This window comes from Pteropus medius, unplaced genomic scaffold (assembly GCF_902729225.1).
Source record: "Pteropus medius unplaced genomic scaffold, Ma_sr-lr_union100, whole genome shotgun sequence".
Lineage (NCBI taxonomy): Eukaryota > Metazoa > Chordata > Mammalia > Chiroptera > Pteropodidae > Pteropus > Pteropus medius.
The window spans coordinates 4,909,430-4,931,320 of record NW_024348304.1 but is presented as its reverse complement, the minus strand read 5'-3'; the positions used below and the strand labels follow the sequence as shown (position 1 = coordinate 4,931,320).

General features: G+C 38.0%; 1 protein-coding gene across 3 annotated transcripts in view; it reads right to left on the bottom strand.

The window, feature by feature from the left end:
• The window catches only part of INTU (inturned planar cell polarity protein), a 51,649-nt gene extending 42,106 nt beyond the window's left edge, over window positions 1-9,543 (bottom strand). For all 3 annotated transcript variants that reach the window (XM_039879569.1, XM_039879570.1, XM_039879571.1), the window contains exons 1-2: window positions 9,291-9,543; window positions 2,003-2,541 (exon numbers count right to left, since the gene is read on the bottom strand). In XM_039879569.1, coding sequence (XP_039735503.1) covers window positions 2,003-2,541; window positions 9,291-9,439 — 688 coding nt within the window. In that variant the 5' untranslated portion in view covers window positions 9,440-9,543. The remainder of the gene's footprint in view (window positions 1-2,002; window positions 2,542-9,290) is intronic.
• Window positions 9,544-21,891: the final 12,348 nt, after the last annotated feature.

Below are 21,891 nucleotides of genomic sequence, written 5' to 3'. Positions count from 1 at the left end.
AGTCTTCAGGGAGTATGCATGTCTACACCATTAATGTGTGATTTCTCTAACCCTATCCTTTTCAATCCTTAAAAAAAAAAAAAAAAAAAAAAACTAGTTAAATGACCCAAAATCAGTAATCTTGAAGCAAAAAAGAAATCACTGAGGTGAGATGCAGTTTCTAGGATGTATATTAAAGGAAGACTTTCACTTGCTTTGGTCTGGGGGCAGGAGCTGGCTCCAGGAGTCTAGGGGCTATCAGCTGAAAAAACTCAAATAGACATAAAAAACAAAGACGCAAGTCCTTGGCAGCAGAAACACCAAAAAAGGCAGCAACACTCCCAAGATCCCAGAAGAATGAGGATAGAATAGAATTCTGCTGACTTGAAAGAAGGAAGAGTCACCAGCCTCACTGCACTGATCAAGGCACTTTAGTCAAAGGCGGGTCATGCCCCAGCTGGACACAGGCAGCAGTTCCCCAGCAAATGACATCACTAGGGAAATTTGCATGATCCTCCTGCTGGTGGGGTTACCTCACAGGCCAATCACAGACTGCAGTGTGAGAGGTAACCATGAAAGAAGCAAGTGAGAAATTTCCATCATAGAAGCATCCTGGGGGATCAGCAAACCTACTATGATATTAAAACTGTCCATTCTTTATTACTAAAGCATATAATTTTGAAAATATAAAACATAATCGTAAAGTTTCAAAATTTGAAAAAGAGAAAATAATCACCCATAATGTCCCTACAATAATTCAATACTAATAGCATTTTGCTGTATTTATATTGACTTCTAATTGTTTTCCCTGTACATATTATTTTCACATACTTTATTCATTCATTCAAGTAAATGTTTTTTAGAGCTTATTTTGAGCCAAGCATTTTGCTGTACACCAAGGACGAAATAATCATTTTATTCTGACTAATCATCTTTTTTTTTTATTAGTAAATCAAAAACTTTTCCATTACCAAATTGAAATCATAAGCCTAATTTGTCTAACTTTTTATTTAATACACATGCAGAAAAGTGCACAAATTGTTGGAGTATAATACAAAGAATTATCACTAAGTAAACACATCCATGAAACCACACTCAGGTCAAAAAGTAGACTACCAGCAACTTGCTCAAAGTTATTTGTTGAATCAGTGAACAAATGAAATTCAGACTTAAAGTAAAAATTATTTTTAAATGTTTCTAAAGTATCACTAAAAGTTCCTTTATCTAAATCTCTTAGGCTAGGTCAATTTAAGACTGTCAGCTTTTAGCATTGTTAATACTTCTAAGTTTCATTAATAACATAGTCCCACATTTGTCTAATTCACCTTCAATGAAGTAGTTAAGTTGCTACTAATTTAAATGTTACATCCAACTTAAAATCTATCCGTAACACAAAATGCTCATCTTAATATACATTCAGAATAACTTACGTATTTTTTTTCCCCTCAAAATTGATGGGCTGTTTTATGGCAGGCACCCTTAAAAGGAAATTTATATATAATGCCACTGTAGCCAAATGTGCCAAATGCAACAGCTAAAGCCACTCTAAGAACTTAGTATGCTCAAGCACAAACATATAATTTGAAAGTATTTTTATTCATAAATTATATTTTTATATCATGTAATCGGATATGTCATTCAACCCTAAATTATCCTGTACAATCAACTTATTTTCTTTTACTTGTCAGCAAATATAACCAAGATAAAATAAAATTAAAAATTTAAAAATTAGTTAAGCTGTTCCCTGGCCTAAACAAGGCACCCACATACATTCATTCCCCTAGTGTTTATTTTAAGAACATCACGTCTGGCAGTACACTATCCTTAACAATTACACTACTGTCCCAGATATCATGAAGCACTCCTTAATCTGTTGAGATTCCAGCTATAGTTCTGTTTTGGTCACTCTCCTCCCAAGGCATCACTAATCACGACTCGGCTATAGCTGGTTTGGTCACTCTCCTCAGGGCATCACTAATCTCTTATCAGCACGCAAGGACTAGTGTTCACCAGCAGCACTTACCAATTAACACCTGACCACTCTTCATAGCGGATCCTCCTGGCAGCAGGCCGTGGACCACAAGCCTCTCTCCACCGCCCTGCTTCCCAGTTCTTCTCCAGCTCCACTTGGTCTGATGGATGATCCCAATCAGCACTTCCAGAAGCTTAAGTTGCTCTTTGGCTTTGGTGACAGTTAGCCTTTTGGGGTTCACATAAACATTCACATCTTTGTACCTCTGCTGGACAACGACTCCTGTTTTCTGATTGGACTGATGCTTTAGAATGGAGACTGGCCCACTGTCATCGCTATTTTTTTTATTACAGCGCTTGGGTAAAAGTCTTTTACTTTTTAAAATTTTGGTAAACTGCTTGAGTTTGGGTTCATACTTTTTTCTTTCTTTGTAATCATCCTCTTCAATAATGATCTCATTTTCACTGAACCTGACATGGTTCACAACAGTTGTCTCAGGAAGGAGGCTTTCTTCTTCATCCTCACTCAGTTCCAAATAAAACAGCTCTCCATTTTTCTGCACGCTGTCCAGCCACTCAGGTTCAAGGTCACTATGAAAAAAAAAATGATAATCTGAATAGCAGCCAAAGAAAAGAAAAACAGTTATGTCTTTCTGGTATGATGGTGAGGGTGGGGGCAAGGTGCAGGGAGGTGGGAGGCGTAAAAGTTCTATTTTTTTTTTAATTTCAGAGAAACATTACCCTTTCCATGAATAAAAATCTTTGCTGAAAACAACCAGTTTATAATCATAGTTAATAACAATCACTTCTATAGCCTATAATTTCTATAAAACCCATTTTTGTGAATAATTGTAGTAGGAAAAGTAAACCACATATTACATAATTCATCATGTGACTGTAAAAAAAAACTTTTAACTAGGAAGTAGGCCATTGAAAAACAAAATTACTCCTATCAAAATAACTGAAACAGCATTAAAAAACAAAAATACTCATCTTAAGGTAACAAACCTAATGACAAACTCTGTTTAATGTTATGAACAGTTTACCTTTCAAACCGCTGTTATTTAAAGCAAAACTGTTATGTGGAAAACTGACATTTGGAGAAAGTCTTTCCAGAAATATGAGCTGTAGTACCCTGGCAGGAAAGGATATAATCTGTGTTCTAATCATTCAGCCAGATAGACAGTTCGGTTTTCCACAGTGTTTGCTAGCAACTCTGGTTCTTTTAACTTAAAAGGCTCTTTCTAAACACTGTGAAAATTAATCCAAAAAATGCACTATTACTCAACTCTGAAACTAACTACTGCCCTGATTTGTGGTAATTAATATAGAATTTTCAACTGTATATGGATGGTGAAAAATGGCATAAGTAGCCCCAAATAGCAAAACTAGTATTTCTTGGCATTTATGGGTTCCTAGTGTGTGGCATCACATTTGGCGCTTAGCACCACTTACTGAAGATTATTAATCACATATCAGTTGTTTCAGCCATCCTTATCTGTACCCACAGAAATCTGTTTTTAATAACTGCAGCTCTACTCTGAAGAGTCTAAGTAACTGTGTCTCTGCCATAAAAATTTTAGATAACAATGTACTGTAATTTGAAATGGCACATTGTAAATATCATGATTATACACAATTACTTATGAATATATATATCAATTTAAGCAATAAATGAAATTTATTTGCTTTGTAATCTAAAATGTTGCACTTTTAATCTGGTATATTATTTACATTAGAGATATGTGACCCCAAAGAAATATTTCCCTCCTTTGCTAAATAAAGACAGTTCATCTTCATCTCTAAAATTTGAATGTAAAAACACTTTTTGGTTATGATTTAAAGAACCATGGCGGGCGGGGGGAAGGGGAGGGACAGGGGGTAGCATTCAATCGTAGAGCAAATAAACAGTACCAAGCACTGTAGTAAATACTAGAATTACAATGACGAAAACATGAGTTCCTTCCCTTGTCCAGTGTAGAAGAGAAACTGAGAAAGAATCCATGACAGTACACTCAGTAAGTACTAGAGAAAGGTCACCTAGCTTAGCCTGGGGTGAGGGTGAGGTCAAGGGAGACCTTCTGGTAGATGAGCCCCTAGAAGTGGTTGTTAAAAGAATAAGTGTGTAGGGGGCCCTGGGTGCTGAAGGAGAAGAGGAGATTATTCCAAAACGAAGTAACAGCATAGGCAAAGCCCTGAGTGGACAATTAAAACTAGTTGAGGTTACAAGATAATTTGTGAGGTGGTGAGGGACAGGAGAAGTAGTTAAGTCCTAATTTTGAAAGGCCTTTTGGACCACGGCAAAGATTCTGGATTGTGTATTGTAGGTAAGAGGGTATCGATGAAGAGTTTAGGTTTACATATCAGAAGTCTTTGGACAGACCCACTTTGACAAGGAAATGGAGGAAGGACAAGATTGAGTTGGACAAGATTCATGAAAAGAGACCAGTTAGGGGGCTGTTTCAGTTGTCTAGGCGGAGATGATAACAAAGGCAATGGTAGAAGAAATGGAAAGTATAAAAAACGTGAGAAATGCTTGAAAGTCACCAGGACTCTGAGGTTGATTAGATGAGAGGATGACAGAGAGGAAAGGATTACTGTTGAGTAGATTTCTAGTTGATGACTGTATTTTCATGTAGCCTTTATGTATGCGCAGATTCATTCTACATAAATGGGAACATAATACCACACGTGTCATCTTTCCTTCCTACCTCTCACGGACACAGACGATGTTAAAAATACATGTTCTTTGAATCATAAAAACATATAGGGTTATTTTGTCATTGTTTTTAAAAAGTGGAGTGTGTGTGCGCGTGCGCATGCACGTGCGTATCTTAATCATTTATCACTTAACAGTACAATTTAGAAACCTGTAATGGCTGATGGATGGTCCATATGGGGGATGTAACACATTGGGTCATTCACCTACTGATAAGCTTTGTGTTGTTTTTTTGGCCCTTATGGACAAATACTGTAACTCTTTACATGCATATGCATACATAGATCTTTACCCAAAAGACTATACCAATTCACATGTCTACCAGCAATGAATGAGATCCATTTTCTTAACCACTAGATCTTAAATAATACTTCACTTTAGGAGGAAGAATTAAAAAAAAAAAAGGAGATAAGAGACAAGAACAAAGACATGAAATGAACATTACTCTGCAAAGGAAGGCGATATGTATAGTAAAAAAAAAAAAACCGAGAAGTCATGAAGATCTTGGTTCAAATTCTGTTCTATTGAGATTTTTACCTTTCCAAGCTTTAGTTTTCCTCTTTTAGAAAACAGATTGTATCTACCTCACGGGGCTGTTAGCAGTAAATAAAATAATGCACCTGGCATGGTTAAGTGTCAACTAAATGTCATTTCCCTTCCTCTTGCCCTACAGAGTAAAAACTAAAGAGAAACTCACACCTTTATTACATACAGATCTTGTACTTCTGTACTTTTCCAACCCCTGGCAATAAACGGAGGTGACTTCTATTTGCTCGGTTCCTGCCTTAGTGCTGGTGACACAGAAACAAAACTAGATGCTGCCATTAAGGCTCCCACAGTTTAGTATTCCTGGAAGGTTCCTCATTCTGGCTCCACATCACTGGTTCCTACTTAGATAAGCATCAAGGGCAGAACATGCTAGGTATGAGAATGGGTTGATATTTCAGTAATGTTATGCATTGGATGCCTGTGTTCCCCAAAATGTGCACATTGAAACCTTAACACCCAATGTGATGGTATTAGGAGGTGAGGCCTTTCAGAAGTAATTAGGATTAGATGGAGTCATGAGGGTGCAGCCCTCACAAATGGCATTAGTGCTCTCATAAGAGTCACAAGTAAACTTGCTTGTCCTCTCTGCCACATGAGGACATGATGAGAAGTCAGTAGTCTGCAGCCTGGAAGAGGGCCCTCACCAGAAGCTGACCTTGCTAGTACCCTGATCTTGGACTTCCAGCCTCCAGAACTGTAAGAAATAAATTTCTGTTGTGTATAAGCCACTCAATCTATGCTATTTTTTTTTTTAATATAGCCCAGTCTTAGCTAAGACAAGTAGGAATACAAGTGGCTTCTAAGAGGAAGAACATCAAATATGAGATCAGAAAGGCTAGGGACAGATCTAAAAGAGCTTTAAAAATCATCCTAAGGAATCTGGGATTTATTTGGGAGGCCACCAAGCTTTTGAGTAGAGTAGAAAAATTATTTAGTAGACTTTTTTTTTTTTCAGAGCAGTTATGGGTTCACAGCAAAACTGAGTGAAAGGTATAGAGCTTCCCCATATACTCCTTGCCCCTCAACATGCACAGCCTCCTCCATTATCAACACACACCACATCTCACAGTGCTTATGAGAAAGGAGAGCAGGAAGTCACCAGGACTGGAGACTTACTAGACCTGAACACATGAGTAAGGAGAAAGCAAAGTTAGTAAATGAGATGGGTGAACTAGAGGAGAAACAGGTAAATGATGAATTCTCTTCAAATATGCTGAGCTGGAAGTAGAGACAGATGGTAGCAGAGAATTGCCATTTCTCATCATAAACTTAGTTACATACTATTTGCCTTTTTAATCTATATAACTTAAGGGAAATTAAAAGTCAAAAGATGTCAGGGTTCAGAGTAGGAGAGGAAAAATAGAACTATCATAAATTGGATGTTAATAAAGGGGATCGTGACTTTGAAATATTTTGATTCTTCAAGTAGTACATTCCCATGTTAAAACCCCAGAAAAAGATAAATTTTGGTGTGTTCTTTAATGGAATACTGTTCAGGAAAAAAAAAAAAGGAATGAACTACATATAGGTGACATAATGGACGAGTCTCAAAATAATTACTCTTGAGTAAAAGACAGGTAAAAAAAAGAGTACATACTGTGTGATTCCATTTTTATAAAACTCTACAAAATACAAACTCATCTCTAGTGACACCGTCTAAGTGATTGTAAGGAATGAGGGGGCAGGAGTAGTCTTAAGGAGGCACTTGGGGAAACTTGGATGAGATGCATATGTTCATTATCTTGATAGATGTATACACTACATCTGAAAGAAATTGCACACGTTAAATGTGTGTAAAGGACATATTTCTCCAAACATTTTATTTTCAGTGGAAATTTATTAGCTTTTTACAGCTAAATTCTTTTAAAAGTCTTCCTCTTTCTCTCCATCAGTCAAGGTTTTAAAAGTAACAACAACAGAAAATTCACTTTGAAAAATCAAAAAGCTAAGTCATAAAATTGAGAACTCTGGCAAGCATAAACTAACCAAGGTTGCTTCGCTAAGTCGGACAATTGTAAACCAAAACAAAAAAACATAGCTTATTGCAAGTACATGCATGATTTCTGTTATTTCAGTACTGAAACTAGTTACTGGTTCCCTTAATCCAACCCATCCATCTCTGAAATTTCCCCAGGACTTGCCAATGTGCCAGGTTAAGATATACTGCACTAATTTAGTTTTCCTCTTACATATGTCTTAAATAAACCTATTAAAAGTACTTCACCAGAATGTACTTAAAGTAATTTTACCTCAAAAATGATAAACTTATTCTGTATGGACGATCACATGAAGATCAAATCAGTTTTCAGTTGCAAAGCACATTTAAAACAGTAATTTCCAGAAAGAATATGCAGATGATTAACTAGAAGCCTGAAAGTTCAGAATACTGTATGTAAATAAATAACATAAATCCCTTAATAACCTTCATGTAAGTGATGAAAGACAGTAGACAATTCATATCTCTTAGCTTTGACAAAAAAGATTAGGTTCACATCTCTATGCTTTTGATCAAAGAGTGGTTTGTCCAAGCCAGGAAGGCCAGTTCTTGCACTGGTGACTCTGCAGCTTAAAGAGGAACCTAATACCATAAGGAAGGAAAAGAAGCCTATATGGTCAGGCCAGCAAATCAACTCTCACGTCCTACGCACCATGAAGGGATAGTCATAAAATCTGAATCTTGGCAGCACTCGAAAGATAGACCAGCAAAACATTTTATAGTAGGGATTTACTGTACTTTAGTCTTAGGAGAATAAAGACACTGGAGTGATTAGTGAATGGCATAGCAAGCTTAACAACCATTTTAAAAAAAGAAACCCAAAATTTAATATATATACACATGTATTCTGAATTACAAAATATTTTGAAGTAATGAGTTCTAACACAAGGTCCTCAGATAGCTTGTTTTCTAGGAAACAGGGCTAGCTCATTTGTCTTCATTCTACCAAAATCAGGGCATCCCATTTGAAATCAGGTCTCCTAAAATCCTACACTGACAACGCCCAGCTGTATGACCATCAGCAAATTACAGATTCTCTCTGGGCTAAAAGTGTGTGATTTTAAGATATAGAGAAACCAAAAATTTTAGTCCCACGCTGTCTATGGTTTAAGCAATAGCAAGACCATATGAGTTCCACGTAATCTATACTTCCTTCCAGCAGCTTCTCTTGATAACCATGAATGTTGTAATTATTTTTTAAATGACCATAGCAGATTATGCAAAACGTGATATTCTTAAATTTGTTCATGTCTTCAATATAATCTGTCCTCATTAAGCCTCTAGAGCATATTGAGCAGCCATTAATGATAGTTTTCCCCCCATGCTTTTAAAGATGATAAAAATGTTTTATATACCTATAGGTGAAAATAATTGCAAATAACTGTTACTCTTAAATATTTGTAACTGTTATTCCTAAATATACATAAAATATCCTAAAACTGACTATATATGGCAGTTCACTATGGGGTTGGTTGATACTTTGGTACCTGAACCTTTTCACTGTTAGTCATTTTAAATTACCATTAACTTTTCCAAAAAGTTCGTTCTATAACACTAAGGGATACATTCCTTTAAAACTGAAGTAGCACTGGGTACTGTGAATCAAACTAACTTTGTCATTATTATTAAGGATTTAAAAAGTGAAAAATCATACTTATTCAGTATTCCAAAAATTACATTACCGCATAAAATAGAAAACATGAAAACCATGAGGATGTATAGAAAAATATAGCAGAAATACTCAGAAAATACTAGGAGAGGTTGTTCTCCATAGTGAAACTATGAGTGGATTTTATTTATCTATTGATTTTTAACAGGGAAAAAAAATCTCCTTTAAATAGTTGGCTTATAAAACCTGTAGGGTGTCCCTTCAGGGTAAGTCACAAAGATCATGATGCTAAAGAAGGCACTACGACGCATCGCACAACCGAAACATGGCGCAAATAAATCCCACTTACTATAGTAAATCAAACACTCAGTCCCCAAAATGCCAACACTCTTGCAATCCCCCCGGCCCACGTGTACACTCTCTGCATTGAAGGGAAGGATTTAATTGTTCCTCCTCAAGAAGCTTACTCATAATCGCTACTCGCAGACGAATATGAACCCGAGTCGCTGACATGATCTTCAAGATCACAGTCCTCATCTCCTTCCTGTGAAGGGAGGTCTCCAAGGAGCTCCTGGGGAAGCTGACGCGAACCGCACAAAGCCGAAGACGCCATCATCAGGGCTGCAGCAACTCCAAGTACGGTAATTCAAACCTCCCAGCCACTGCCTGCCGGGGCCGCCATGTTGCCTCTGCGGGAGAAGGGGCAGAGGGCACGTGACCACTGATCCTTAGCTGCTATTGGTGGCAGCTCGAGTTGCCAGGGAGACGGAGAAGCGTCCCCCGAAGAAAGAGGAAGATGGAAAGGAGCCAGCGAGCTGAAATTTCTAAGAGGGCGCGTCGGAGGAATGGAAGTAGAAAAACTTCGCTGCTTACGCTCTCGTAAGCGCACTCCTTTGGAGCAGCGTAACTTCTAAAAACAGGCAGAGACCCACTGAGTTTTCTCCCTTTTTTCTTCTAATCTGCACTTTATTTCTACGCCGAACAGCTGTTCAAAGCTTCAGAGGCGCTCAGCTTGGTTTTAACTTGAGGTAAAGAAATCTACCCTCTACCTTTCCTCTGGCATTTGCATCTAAGCAGGGAATGGAAGCTTTTAAGCAATACTCTCTAGATGTTAATGTAACATCGTTTCTTTGTTTTTCTTCTTGTTTCGCATTTGCAAACATTTTTACCGTTCTCCCAAGCAGATATTGTAGAGCGGTGCTTCAGATAGGTGGCAATATTGTAAAATCAACTGCGTGTTCATTTTCTAACTCAGATTTTTATAATTTGATAGTGTTGTCATCACAGTAGTTGGAAATATAAACAGATAAATTTTACCTGTTATTTGCAAATACCTACATCAAGTATTTTTTGTAAGTACAAAATAATATCTAGCATTTATTGAGTCAGCCATCGCTCTAATTACTTGTTCTATTCATATACTAAGAATTCACATACTATGAAGTAAATACTCAATAATACTACAAAAAGGAAACTTAGCTTAGAGAGGTCATTCATCTTGTTAATGGTTACATGGCTAGCAGGCAACAAAACCAAACTAGAGTTGAACTTAAAAGTCATTAACCACTAGACTATATTTCTACTTCAGGACCCGCTTATTCATCTATTAGAGACCCATTCTAAAAAATAAGGGATGCAAATAAAATCTATAAAGAAGCTGAATGAAATCTAAATGTTCAACAATAGGGGAAAATGAAATATGCTTTATATGTAATATGAATATCATGATGTTAATAGAAATGTTTTCAGAGTAATGCATGTGGGAAATGTTTCTGTTAAAGCAAGTAATAAAAATATATAATGTTATTTTATGATTTCCTTGGATGAGTGCTGAGGATGCAATTTAAACAGCGTGGACAGATGGTGAAGACTGAAAGATGAATGGACATTTTATGTCATACGGTGATAAGTATGATGATACAGAGTTCTAATGCAATACCCAGGGCATGTAGAGCCACGGCAAATTTCTTAAAGGAAGTCTTAACTTACATTGTTATAGTGTATAATATTCCTAACAGAAAGGAGTAGTGGGAGGTGAGTCATCCAGTGGCCCAGAGTGATATATGCATGGAGAACTCTAAAGAACCTGGGCAGTGGTAGTCAAATATTTAAACTTTCAAGGTGCAATTTAGTTTCACTTGTCACATTGAACTATGCCCATTTGAATAGCCTATGTTTTATGCTTTTATTTGTATTAATTTCTAAATGTGCTTTTTATAGTTGTATACCAGCTATTGAATTTATTTTGTAGTTTATTTGTATTAATTTATAAAATTGTTTTTACCTTATATAAGAGTTATAAAGCACAAAGTTTATACCTTTTGTTTTAAAATTATAATTTAAGAAGTTTAAGTCATCCCTGGAAATCCCCAAGAGTTCTTTCCTTTAAAGAGGTCCACATATCAATCAAAATGGAGAACGGGGGACTTATTCGTAAAGGGATAATGGGCAGAGAAGGTCCTTGAGGTGGCAGGAAGGGATGGTACCCAAGGTACAGATGGAGAGAGATGACCTTGCTTGATACCTCTTTCCTAAAACTGGTTCCCAAAGTATGGTGCAGTTGTGGATGCTGACTTGCCAGTTTCAGTTGGGAAGCTGAAATAGTCTCCATGTGATGGTGTTTATTTTCTCTGGTAAATGAAAGGCAGCCTTGCCAGCTGAAAGTAATGGAGGAAGTAAGGGGGTCAGAAGTTAGAAAGGATCCAGGAAGGAAGGGAAACAAATATTTCTATCAACACTGAGATCCAAAAAAAAAAAATTTACTTTTAAAATCAGAGAAACAACATTATAAAAAAATTGGATTCACTGTAATCGTTATGTTTCATGTTAAAACGTACATACTTATTCTCACTACAATCTCAAATGTTAAAAACTACTTAAGATTCCATTCCAAAATAAATTCTTTAGGTACCTCTTTAATAAGTTAACTTTTCCTCATTTTAAGAGCACCAAATTGGAAGTTAAAAAAAAAAAGGACATTTTGAATTTTAACAACAAAAAAATCCTCACATTTTCTTATAAATAGCACTCCATTTTTTTCTATAAACATCTAATAATTTTCTACCCTGCTCATACACCTTAAGTGCTACCCCAATAAATAGAGAATAAAATGCAAACCATGCAGTCTCTTTAAAAAAAAAAAAAATTCCAATTCTACAAACAATTGCATAGCAGTTAGCAGTTAGGTGCCTTATATACATAAAATCAGGTTAATCAAGTATGCCCAATTTGCCTGATCAGAAGATCACCTAGGGCGCTTGTTAAACATACAGATTTTAATGCCTTGTCTCATTTCAACAGGAGCAGAATCTCCAGGGGAGCTGGACTGAGTTAAGGCGAATTTGGGGAACACTGTCCTAAGCCTTTCCTCAGTTCTATACTTCATACCTACAGGCCCATTGACCATTTCCTGAATAGGCCAGACCCCACTCCCACCTCCTGAATTTGAGCCCGGCAGACATACCTCTCCTTGCTCCAGAACCCATCATCTATATAATCTTGAGCAAATCAACCTCTCCAAGCTTCGCTTCCTTTATCTGTGAAATTGGATATTGGTACCTACTTCACAGGACTGTTTGGGATCCAGCAAGTTAATGCATGTAAAATACCTAGCACAGAAAGTGTCAAAAAGCTATTTTATAGATCCTTTACTCACACAGTTCTTTCACTATGGAATGCTACTTATCCAAAATACTGCATTTCCTTCAAGACTCAATTCAAATAATACCTTTTCCAAGAAGCCTTCCCAGATTTTTTTTTCTATCTCAGAATTCCTGTTTCCACCTTCCCCTCACAATATATCCCATAAAGTTCTGTTAGAATAAATATCAGTCTGCTTAGTATCTAAATTATTTAGGGATGTGTCTGTCTTTGCTGCCAAATGACAAGCTCCTGGAAGATATGACTGGTTTTGTTTGTTGGTTGGTTGGTTGGTTTTTTTATCTTTCCTCTTATACAAGGTTGAACGGGAGCAAGAAATGCCACATAAAAGAATATCTTTTAAGAAATATTCATTTACACCAGATATGTCTGAGATATGTCAACTTCCTGGGCTAATTTATTTCTATATGTTAGTTTAATAGACAATACCCCCCAGCCCCCAAGGTTACCACTTCCTTGATCTTTCACAAAAGAAGAAATGATGATAATCATTTTAAATTTTTACTTAAATTTTCAGGGTGTGGTATTAGCTAATCAGATTTCTAACTTTAAATATCATATTTGTACTAACTAAATTAATATTTAACAACCTTAGATGTATTGCAGAGGATGAAGAAGGGAAAATAAGAAGATGCCATTTTCAGGGTTTTTTTAAGAATACAATTATTGTCTGTTTCATAATTAGCAATTTCAGGAAGACTAAAAAAAGTTAGATTGGGGTATATTCTCATTTTCTACTACACAAATGACCAGCCATCTTAAGAGGCCCAAATATGTTTAGTTAATATTATGAGACATAAAGTCCTTATTTCCATTGATTATCATCTCAATTAGGCAAACAATACAATTCTGACATAAAAAAAAAACCCAGATAAGAACATAATTAAATATTTAGTATCTTTAGCAGGTTCAAGTGCTCTTTCCCTAGTAGAAATAGAAACTAGCAATGAGAAGTAAATGAAAACAGGGGCAAAGGAGGTCATATCCATTAAAATTTTGTAAACTTCATTAGAAAACTTTGTTAGAACAAATTAATATCACCTTACTTGTGAACATGGAAATAATAATTCATGGACTATGTGGTAATACCAACAACCACAAACATTCTTAAAATCATGAATAACTTGGTAGGTCAGCAAAATAGCATTTTGAAAACTGAGACTTAGAATGTGGAATTTTTTAAATTTGGGATAGAGACATAATACACAAGAATAACATTTCAGCAATCCTACGTTTACGAAATTGCATTATGACCTAAAAAGTCTAAATTTTCCTATATAAAAATTGAATTACCTATAAAAATTTATGGAATTTGTTCTAAGATCATGCATTCTCCATTTGAATAAAAATGGAATACAGATGAGAATCCAGAAGCAATTAAAGTAGATGGCACAAAGCTCAAGTCTAACACCCTTCATTTACTTCTACTTATCCTCATTTGGTATCTTCATTTACAAATTATAACAAATTTGGTGAACTGTTCAGGGATCAATAGCTGCCAACCAGAAGGAAGGGAGACCTCCTTCAAACAGGAATACAACAGCAGCAGAAATTGTAGACAGCTGACAATCCATCAATGAAGAAGAAAGTGGGAAACAAGCAGACAGAAGAATTACAAAAAGAAAATCATTGCTTATAAATAAGTGCCAAGTGCCCTCAGTAGCACCTACAAAATAAAAAGTCCCTGCATCGTAGACCACTACAGTAATTTAATAACAACTGTGAAAATGCTTGATAATCCATAAGCCATTCATTCCCCAGTCAGAGAAGCTGGGTTCTCATCCTGATTCTGGCACTAATAACCAAGTGAATGTGGACAGTTTCTTCATCCAAAGACAGCATAAGAATCCCTGCCTCTATGAAGGCTGCTAAGAACCAAAAGAGACAGCTTTTGGAATCTAATGCCTTACACCTTAAGAAGTAGAGCAGTGTGTACTATGTATTTTTTTTTTCAGTTTTGATTTTATTATTTTAGATTTTACTTTTTGAATTTAAAAGGATATTTTATTCATCAGAAATAGTATCTACTGGGGCACACCTTCACCTCTGAGAATTCTGAATATTTGAGGTATTTTAAATATTCATATTTTACTGTTGACAAAAGTATGAGATTTAGGTCATCAAACATTTTCAGAGACACTTTTAGCTTGGACCTGCAGCACCATATATTAGCCATTAGTCTTTGGGCAAAAGTCACTTAGCTACATTTTCTCAGAGACTTCAAGAATAACTGTCTTTTTGTGTTTTCTTTTAATTGTTTTTAGGATAGTTGCTAACACAATCCCTTATTTTCATAGAACTTTAGTTTTTTAGAGCAGTTACATATTATCTGAAACATAACCACCTTGTGAGGTATTATCTCTTTGTTACAGAAAAAGCAGGAACGTACAGACACGTTAAAAATCTTGCCAAGTCACACAACTAGTGTGCAATAGAAATAGCACTCCAAGAGCATGATTAAATTGCAATAGCTTTGTGCATAATTTTCTTTTTAAAAATCTTTGCAAAATACTAATAAGTGCTAATATGATTCTTTGGGTATCTCTTATAATCAACACGACTGCAAATATGTGTTAATTTTTTCTTAAGTAAAAGTAGCTGAGAAATGCAATACTGAAACTTTTCCTTGACTTGGACAACCTGTATGTCACTATTTATCAAAAAGCAGGACAGCTGAACATTGTTTTTTTTCTCCCACCAATCTATTGTTATGTTGGTATTGAAATATTTTGAAGCTAATACTGCATGCAGAAGAAAGTTTGCAGCTTGGCTTAAATTTTGGTTTGAAGTATTTCTTTCAAAAGCACAGCAATTAAATGCTTTACATTTTTAAAACCATATTTGCAATGGATAATATGCAACTAATTAAAATAAACACTCAGACGACACACTTTAAGGCATGAAAACAGAATAATCTGCTATTTTCTCTTGTCTGTAAGTTTTCTATAGCTCAAGACTACTGGTCTCTTTAATGCAATTGCCAAGATTTTGTGAATATTCTTACAAGGGATGGTTTAAGGGAAAAACAAAAATTTTGTAAAACTGATCTAAGAAAAATTGGCCATGCACTGGACTACACAGTGAGAACTATGGTGAGTAGATAAGTATGGTTTAAAAGTTATCTAAATTCTCTAATTTCTATTTTATTATGCCTAAATTTATATGTGCTATAAGCAAATGACATTTGATTAAATATGGACTTGTGTGAAAATATAGCTTCATTCAATAAAAAACCCTCTATAGATCTCTCAAAATTTGTATTAAGTATGTTTGAAAACATTAAGTAAATAACCATTAATAAAAATAATGCATTACAAAACGATTCTCACATGTTAAAAATAAAGCACTGTTAGCTATGATACTGATGAACGTTTATAGTTTCAGATTCCATTGGTCCCTATAGTGTGTGGGAGTAGTTATTTGCAATTCAGATAAAGTAGCTTTTCATATACTCCACTACTTCCAAAATACCTGTCTTAGTCTTGATGACTACAGTTGAAACATATTCTTTTGCCCTGGTTCATTCAGACAGGTTTGTGCTTTAGATCTGAAATCCTGTTTATCAGTTTGGAATTTTTTGGCACCTGACATCTAAAATATGAAGGAATTGTGTTGCATCAGGGTCTTAAGCTTTTTAAACAAAACCCCTTCCAGGTTTATCAAAGTCATGTTGTGAATGAGTTTCTCATTAATACTTTGGGGGATTATTTCTGGACTGTAATTTTGTCAAATGCAGGGGAAATTGTCTTTGGGAATTTAGCAGAATCTCCTTTTAGCTGCTTATTTGATAATATTTTATTGTATATGGCAGGCGCTCTCTTGGGGAGAGAGAGGAAGGAAACCGACTGTGGAAGATTGTGGGTTTCAGAAGACAGCTTTTAAATCGAAGAGACTCGATTTCTTCTTTGCTCAATGTCTTTCTTTTTTACTCACACTTCCAACAGAACAGGATTTCTACAGCTCATGTGGTTTTGTAGAAAGTCTTAAAAGCCTCACTTGAAACGTTTACAGAGGAAAGTGTTCACATAAACCTCCCTGACAGTTACTAAGCACCACTCACACTTTCTCACCACAAATGTATTGAAGAGATACTTTCGATTTACTTCTAGAGTTCCCCCCACCCCGCGCCCCCGCCTATGAAATGTCTTAAGAAGGCCAGGCTTTCCTAGAGTTAAAACAGCATTAACTGCCTGGCATTTCATCCCTCCTCTCAGTCTTAAAATAGAAAGAATTTGCTGTTCGTGTGGATTCTTATTTCTCTTCTATAAACTCATCGCCGTTGCCTTAAAATTTAAAATGTTAGTCTCCTTTGCATAAAGTGTAAGGTTGGACAAAGGTGCCAGCAGTAAGTTGATATGCTAGCAGCCTCCGGAAAGTAGGGGTTCTCATCCCTCTAGAGAAACTTAAAATTTCTTTTGTGTAGTTGTGTGTGTGGTGTGCGGGTTTGATGGGGGGGGAGGTTAATTTAGATTTGTTAAAAAAGTGGACAGTTCTAACTCCGGTCACAACCAAAGTCCAAACAAAACTCTCAGCTCCTTCTTCTGGAGACAGTCTAGAGGTGTTCAAAGAACATCTTTGCTTAATCGTTTTTCGCCTCTGTGGAAGGTGGTGTTTTCTGGTGGGGGTGAGTAAGCCGGCCCCAGACGCCCAGCGGCGAGACCCCGCGAACGCAGAGCATCCGACTCTGGAAAGGCCCCCACCCCTCCCGCGCAAGCGCCGCACCACGGAGAGTCCCGGGGAGGCTTCCGCAGACACCGGAGACACAGCCGCCCCTCCCGTCGCCGACCCGGCCCAGCACCGACCTGTGCAAGAGGACGCGCTGCACAGAGTCCAGGTCGTCCAGGCTCCGGGGCGCAGCTCTGGGGACGCCGGACCTGCCCACCTGGAACATGCCCACGGGAGACGCGCCGCGAGGGCGCACAGCGGGTCCCTGGCGGGAGGCGCGCAGACGCTGCCTCGGGCGCAGCTCGTCCGCGCCGGGAAACCGAGAACTGCGGACACCGCCGGCCAGCTGCGGACGCGCAAACCTGGACTGAGGGGCGGCGGCGCCTCCTGCCCCGCCGCGTGGACCTAGGGACCTTCTCCTTCCCGGACACCCACACCGGAGCCGCGGGCAGGTGGACGCGCTGGTGGCCGCCACCCCGCCGGGCCGAACAGGTTCAGGGCGCGCCCTTCCTCGTCCGAGCCCCCGCCTCTCCGCTTGTCCGCTTGTCCGCCGTGAGGGGACCCTCGGCCTGCGGAGAGCCAGAGAGCCGTCGAGCCCTCCCGTCCCGCGGCCCAAGCTGCGCTCTTTCGCCGCCTAGTGCTCTTCACTCTCCCTTCCCGGCCCGCAGGGCTGTCCCGGGCGAGGGACGCTGGTGTCCAGGCACCGCCCCCAGCAGAGGCGGCTCCCACCTGCAGCTCCAGAGGGCCGCGAACGCGGGAGGAGAGCCGGAGGCTCTGAACCCGCTCCGCCGAGGACTGGAAAATGAGTGGGAAAGAGGAGAGTTGGATGTCTGTTCTTGACAGGATTTAAATTCTGCGTAAAGAAGCCATAAACATTCATCCATCCAGGTAAACATATGTCGATTAAGGGCTAGAGTTTTAAAATTATAGCGATATCTTGATCTAATCTTTACTCTTACCTAGAGAGATTAGGTTTATTCATTTTTTTCCAGCTGGCAGAACAGGCTTTTTTATTTCCACCTATACCTCATCATTTAGGAGGGGTCTTTTAGCCTAAAGATGGATTGGCTTATCAGGAGAGTTTTGCTTGTTGAATAGGTGCTCCTCGATGAAGAACATGAGGATTGACCATTACACGAGAAAATAAAACACAAAGTAGACTTCCAGACTCCTTGACCACAGCAGACACCAGATGATGAGTCCCCTAGCAGGAGCAGGATGGAGTGGGTGGGCAGTGAGGAGGAGGAAGAATAGGAAGAAGACAGCGCTTTGGTTACACACCAGCCAAAGTAATATAGGCGGTAAAGAAATGTTTCATACCCTCTGAGCTGTGTTCACGATTGAATCCTGGTAAGAGTGTTCTTTTTGCTAATTATATTTATATGCTCTTCTACACATTGAGGGGGAATAATGGCAATGTTACAGCAGTTTAGCATTTCTGACTTTTTCTCATATATTTAACAAATATATAATGAGTACTCTTAAATGCATATTACTGTGTTAACATTTAAACGTGATTTAAAAAAAAAAAAACCCTCTATCAATTGGTTCCACTTCCATCTTCTTAGTGAGTGGAGGTATCCTGTTTGATGCTCTGCCCCCTACAGGGCAGGGAACCCTGGTCACCTCCTCGGGAAATGGCTCTGAGCTCTGGCCAGCCAGGTTCTGCATGGTCTCAGGCCATGCCCACTGCTTCCTCACGGGAACAGAGCAGGAGCATCTCTGCCTCCACTAGCTGATATCCTGTTGGTATACAGTTGCCAGTCCCCAGACCACTAAACCCACATTCAGGTTTTTTATGCTAAATGTTTAATGAAGGTGTGGAGTGATAGAATGATAGACAGATAGGTGGATAAAGTTTTATTTGCCTGGATCCAAATCCTTTCTGTGCGCAAATCCTGAGAACAAAATAAATGTGAAGGGCTCTTTCTTTCACCTGTTCTCCCCGCGGCCGGGCACGCGCCCGGCTCTTAAGGAGCTAGGGATCAGTGGAGCGGCATAGGGACCACTACCGACACTCCAACTTCTCGAGTTGGAAGATAGCGCTCAGTCTCAGAATACAGAATGCGTTTTGAACACACTTTGGATTCCGTGTGTTAGTCTGAGCTGCTGATGGTACTGCCATTTAATAATGGACACTACCACCCTTCGCTCTACCTTTAAGGACATCACACAGGTGAAAGTGGCCTAGCCAAAAGGATGTGTAAGAACCTATGTGGAAAGTGGGAAGAGACAGAGAAGTGCTACAAAGCCCCTGTGCCTTTGTTAAGTGCCTTTTAGTTGTCATTGTCTAAATATAACTAATGACACAGTGAAGTGCTAAAAATAAGGATTATATGTCCACATCATTGAGCATTAAGAAAATGAGAAGAAACCTGAGAGGAAAAACCTAAAAGGAAATAAGGCAATGTTTGCATAGAGAGTCAGTGATCATCATATCTGACTCATGTTTATTTTGGAGGACAAATATGAATAAGGACACACAGAAACAATGCATAATTTGTTTTATTCAAAAACTTTTCATGAAATTTCCCAATGCTACATACAGTGGGATAAGGTGAGGAGGACAGGAAATTTTAAAGGCATGAAGAATAGTATTAGAGACATAAAACAAAAACATCTCCGAGAAGAGAACTGTGAACAGTAGGGGCCTCTAAAAACAAAACTAGATCTGGATGGGTTTACCAGTTTGTAAATATTGGAAAACAGATATAGGTAATGACGTCTTTGTACTCGAAGATAACACTCGTTGCTAAACTATTTTGGTAATTCTAATGACTATGGAATAAACTGTAGGGAGAACTTGATAACTATATGAATAGACCAAAGAAAAAAGCATATTAAATTTCAGTGATGGAAAATACATGAGAAATTTATCCAAATTATATCTATGTGTATCAGTTACAAGCCAGGCAAGGGACCTTAGAGTCAATTAAGATATAATCTCAATGCGCATTGTCTAGAAATTCAAGATTTTTAAAAAACGTTGATATTGAATACAAAATAAAGACTTATCAATGGCCAAAGATAGGTTGCTGTTACATAAGTCCTGTGCACAGTTTTGGGTGATACTCTATATTAAAATTATAAGGAAACTAGCAAATGTTCCCAAAAGGTAATTTAAATGATCCTAAAGATGTGTGGGCTGAAAGTCCATTAGGACTACGGTTTGGAAAGATGGCCAGGGAGTGTGATTCTTTTGTTTTTTGTTTTTTTTTCTTTTGAAAAATTGCAAACCTACAGAAAAGTTGGAAGAACAGTACAATGAACACCCACATGTCCTTCACATAGAATTCATCAATTAGTGTTTCTCCACATTTACACTCTGTTTTTCCAAATCATTTTCCAAATAAGTTGCTGATACCATGTTGCTTTATTCCTAATACCTTATCGCATATTTCCAAAAAGGACATTTTCTTACATAACCACAATATCATTATCACAATGTTACTGATGAATAAATAGTTTTAAATGTTTTCAAATTTCCAAATTGTTCAGTAATATTTTAATAGCTTTGTAAAAAAGCAGGAACCAACCAACAATTATTTGTTGCATTTAGTTGTCATGTCTCTTTAATCTCTTATCTTGAACATACTACCAATCTTTTTTTTTTCTTTGTGGTTTTGACATTTATGAAGAGTTTAAACCAGTTGTTTTACAGAATGGTCTACAATTTGGATTTATCCTATAGTTTCCTCATTGCAGGGTTCAGATTAAATACAACACAGATGACATTGCTTTCAGTGCACGGCACCAGGAGGCATGTAATGTCCATTCACGTCATCATTGGTGATGTAAAGTTTAATCACTTGAATAAGGTGGAACTGGCCAGATGTCTCCACTATAAAATTCTCTTTTCATTTGTAGCCAGTAAACAATCTTTGGAGTGATTTGTCAAGGTTGTGTTCCCTGATAATTTTTTTAACAGGAGTTTTGGCACCATTGGAGGAGTTCATTGAGACGATGTGGTCTCTGCTTGCCCTCTTCGCTGGACTGGGTCTGCAAGGCTCCTCCCCTCTCCCGGATGGCGAAATGTGCTTTCCACGTGCTTTCTCCCAGATGGAAGCGCCCCAAGGACACAGCCTTGAGGTAGTTATGTGGTGTTGATACCATCTTGACTGAGTACGGGACTGAACCCCATTAGGGCTTCCTCACAAACTCTAAATGTTCTAGCGGGCGAGTGCAGAGATCTGCTTGCCTTGCAGAGCCCAAGACACGCCTCTCAAGTTCCCTTACATATTAATCCTGCCAACTATCATCTGGAGTGGTCTGCCTGTTGCTTCAGCCCCTCCTTACCCTCTGTGTACAGGAGACAGTTTGCAAACCAAGACTCATTCATCGATGATCCATACTTATTTTCTCATTCTTCTGTTGTGTCTTCACTGGTTAGCTGATGTTCTGTGAAGACAAGCTCCCTCCACCACCTTTTTTGACTACTATGGCCTCATGGATTTTAAAAAACTAATGTGTTGTAATCCATTCCATAGTTATTCTTTTTGATGCTCAGATTGTTCTAGCTGCTATGTTCCTTCGAATGTTTTCATCAGCGTTTCAGGATTCCCTCACTTTCTGACACAATAAGATATTCCAGACGTACCTGTACTTTCTCTGCCCTGAACTTAAAATCAGCTATTTATCAAAGGCATCCTTTTCTTTCTTTCTTTTTCTTTTTTTTTTTTTTAAGTGGGGTATGGTATTTACACACTAGGATCTGGGCGTTGTGTAGTGAACAGCCTTAGAAGA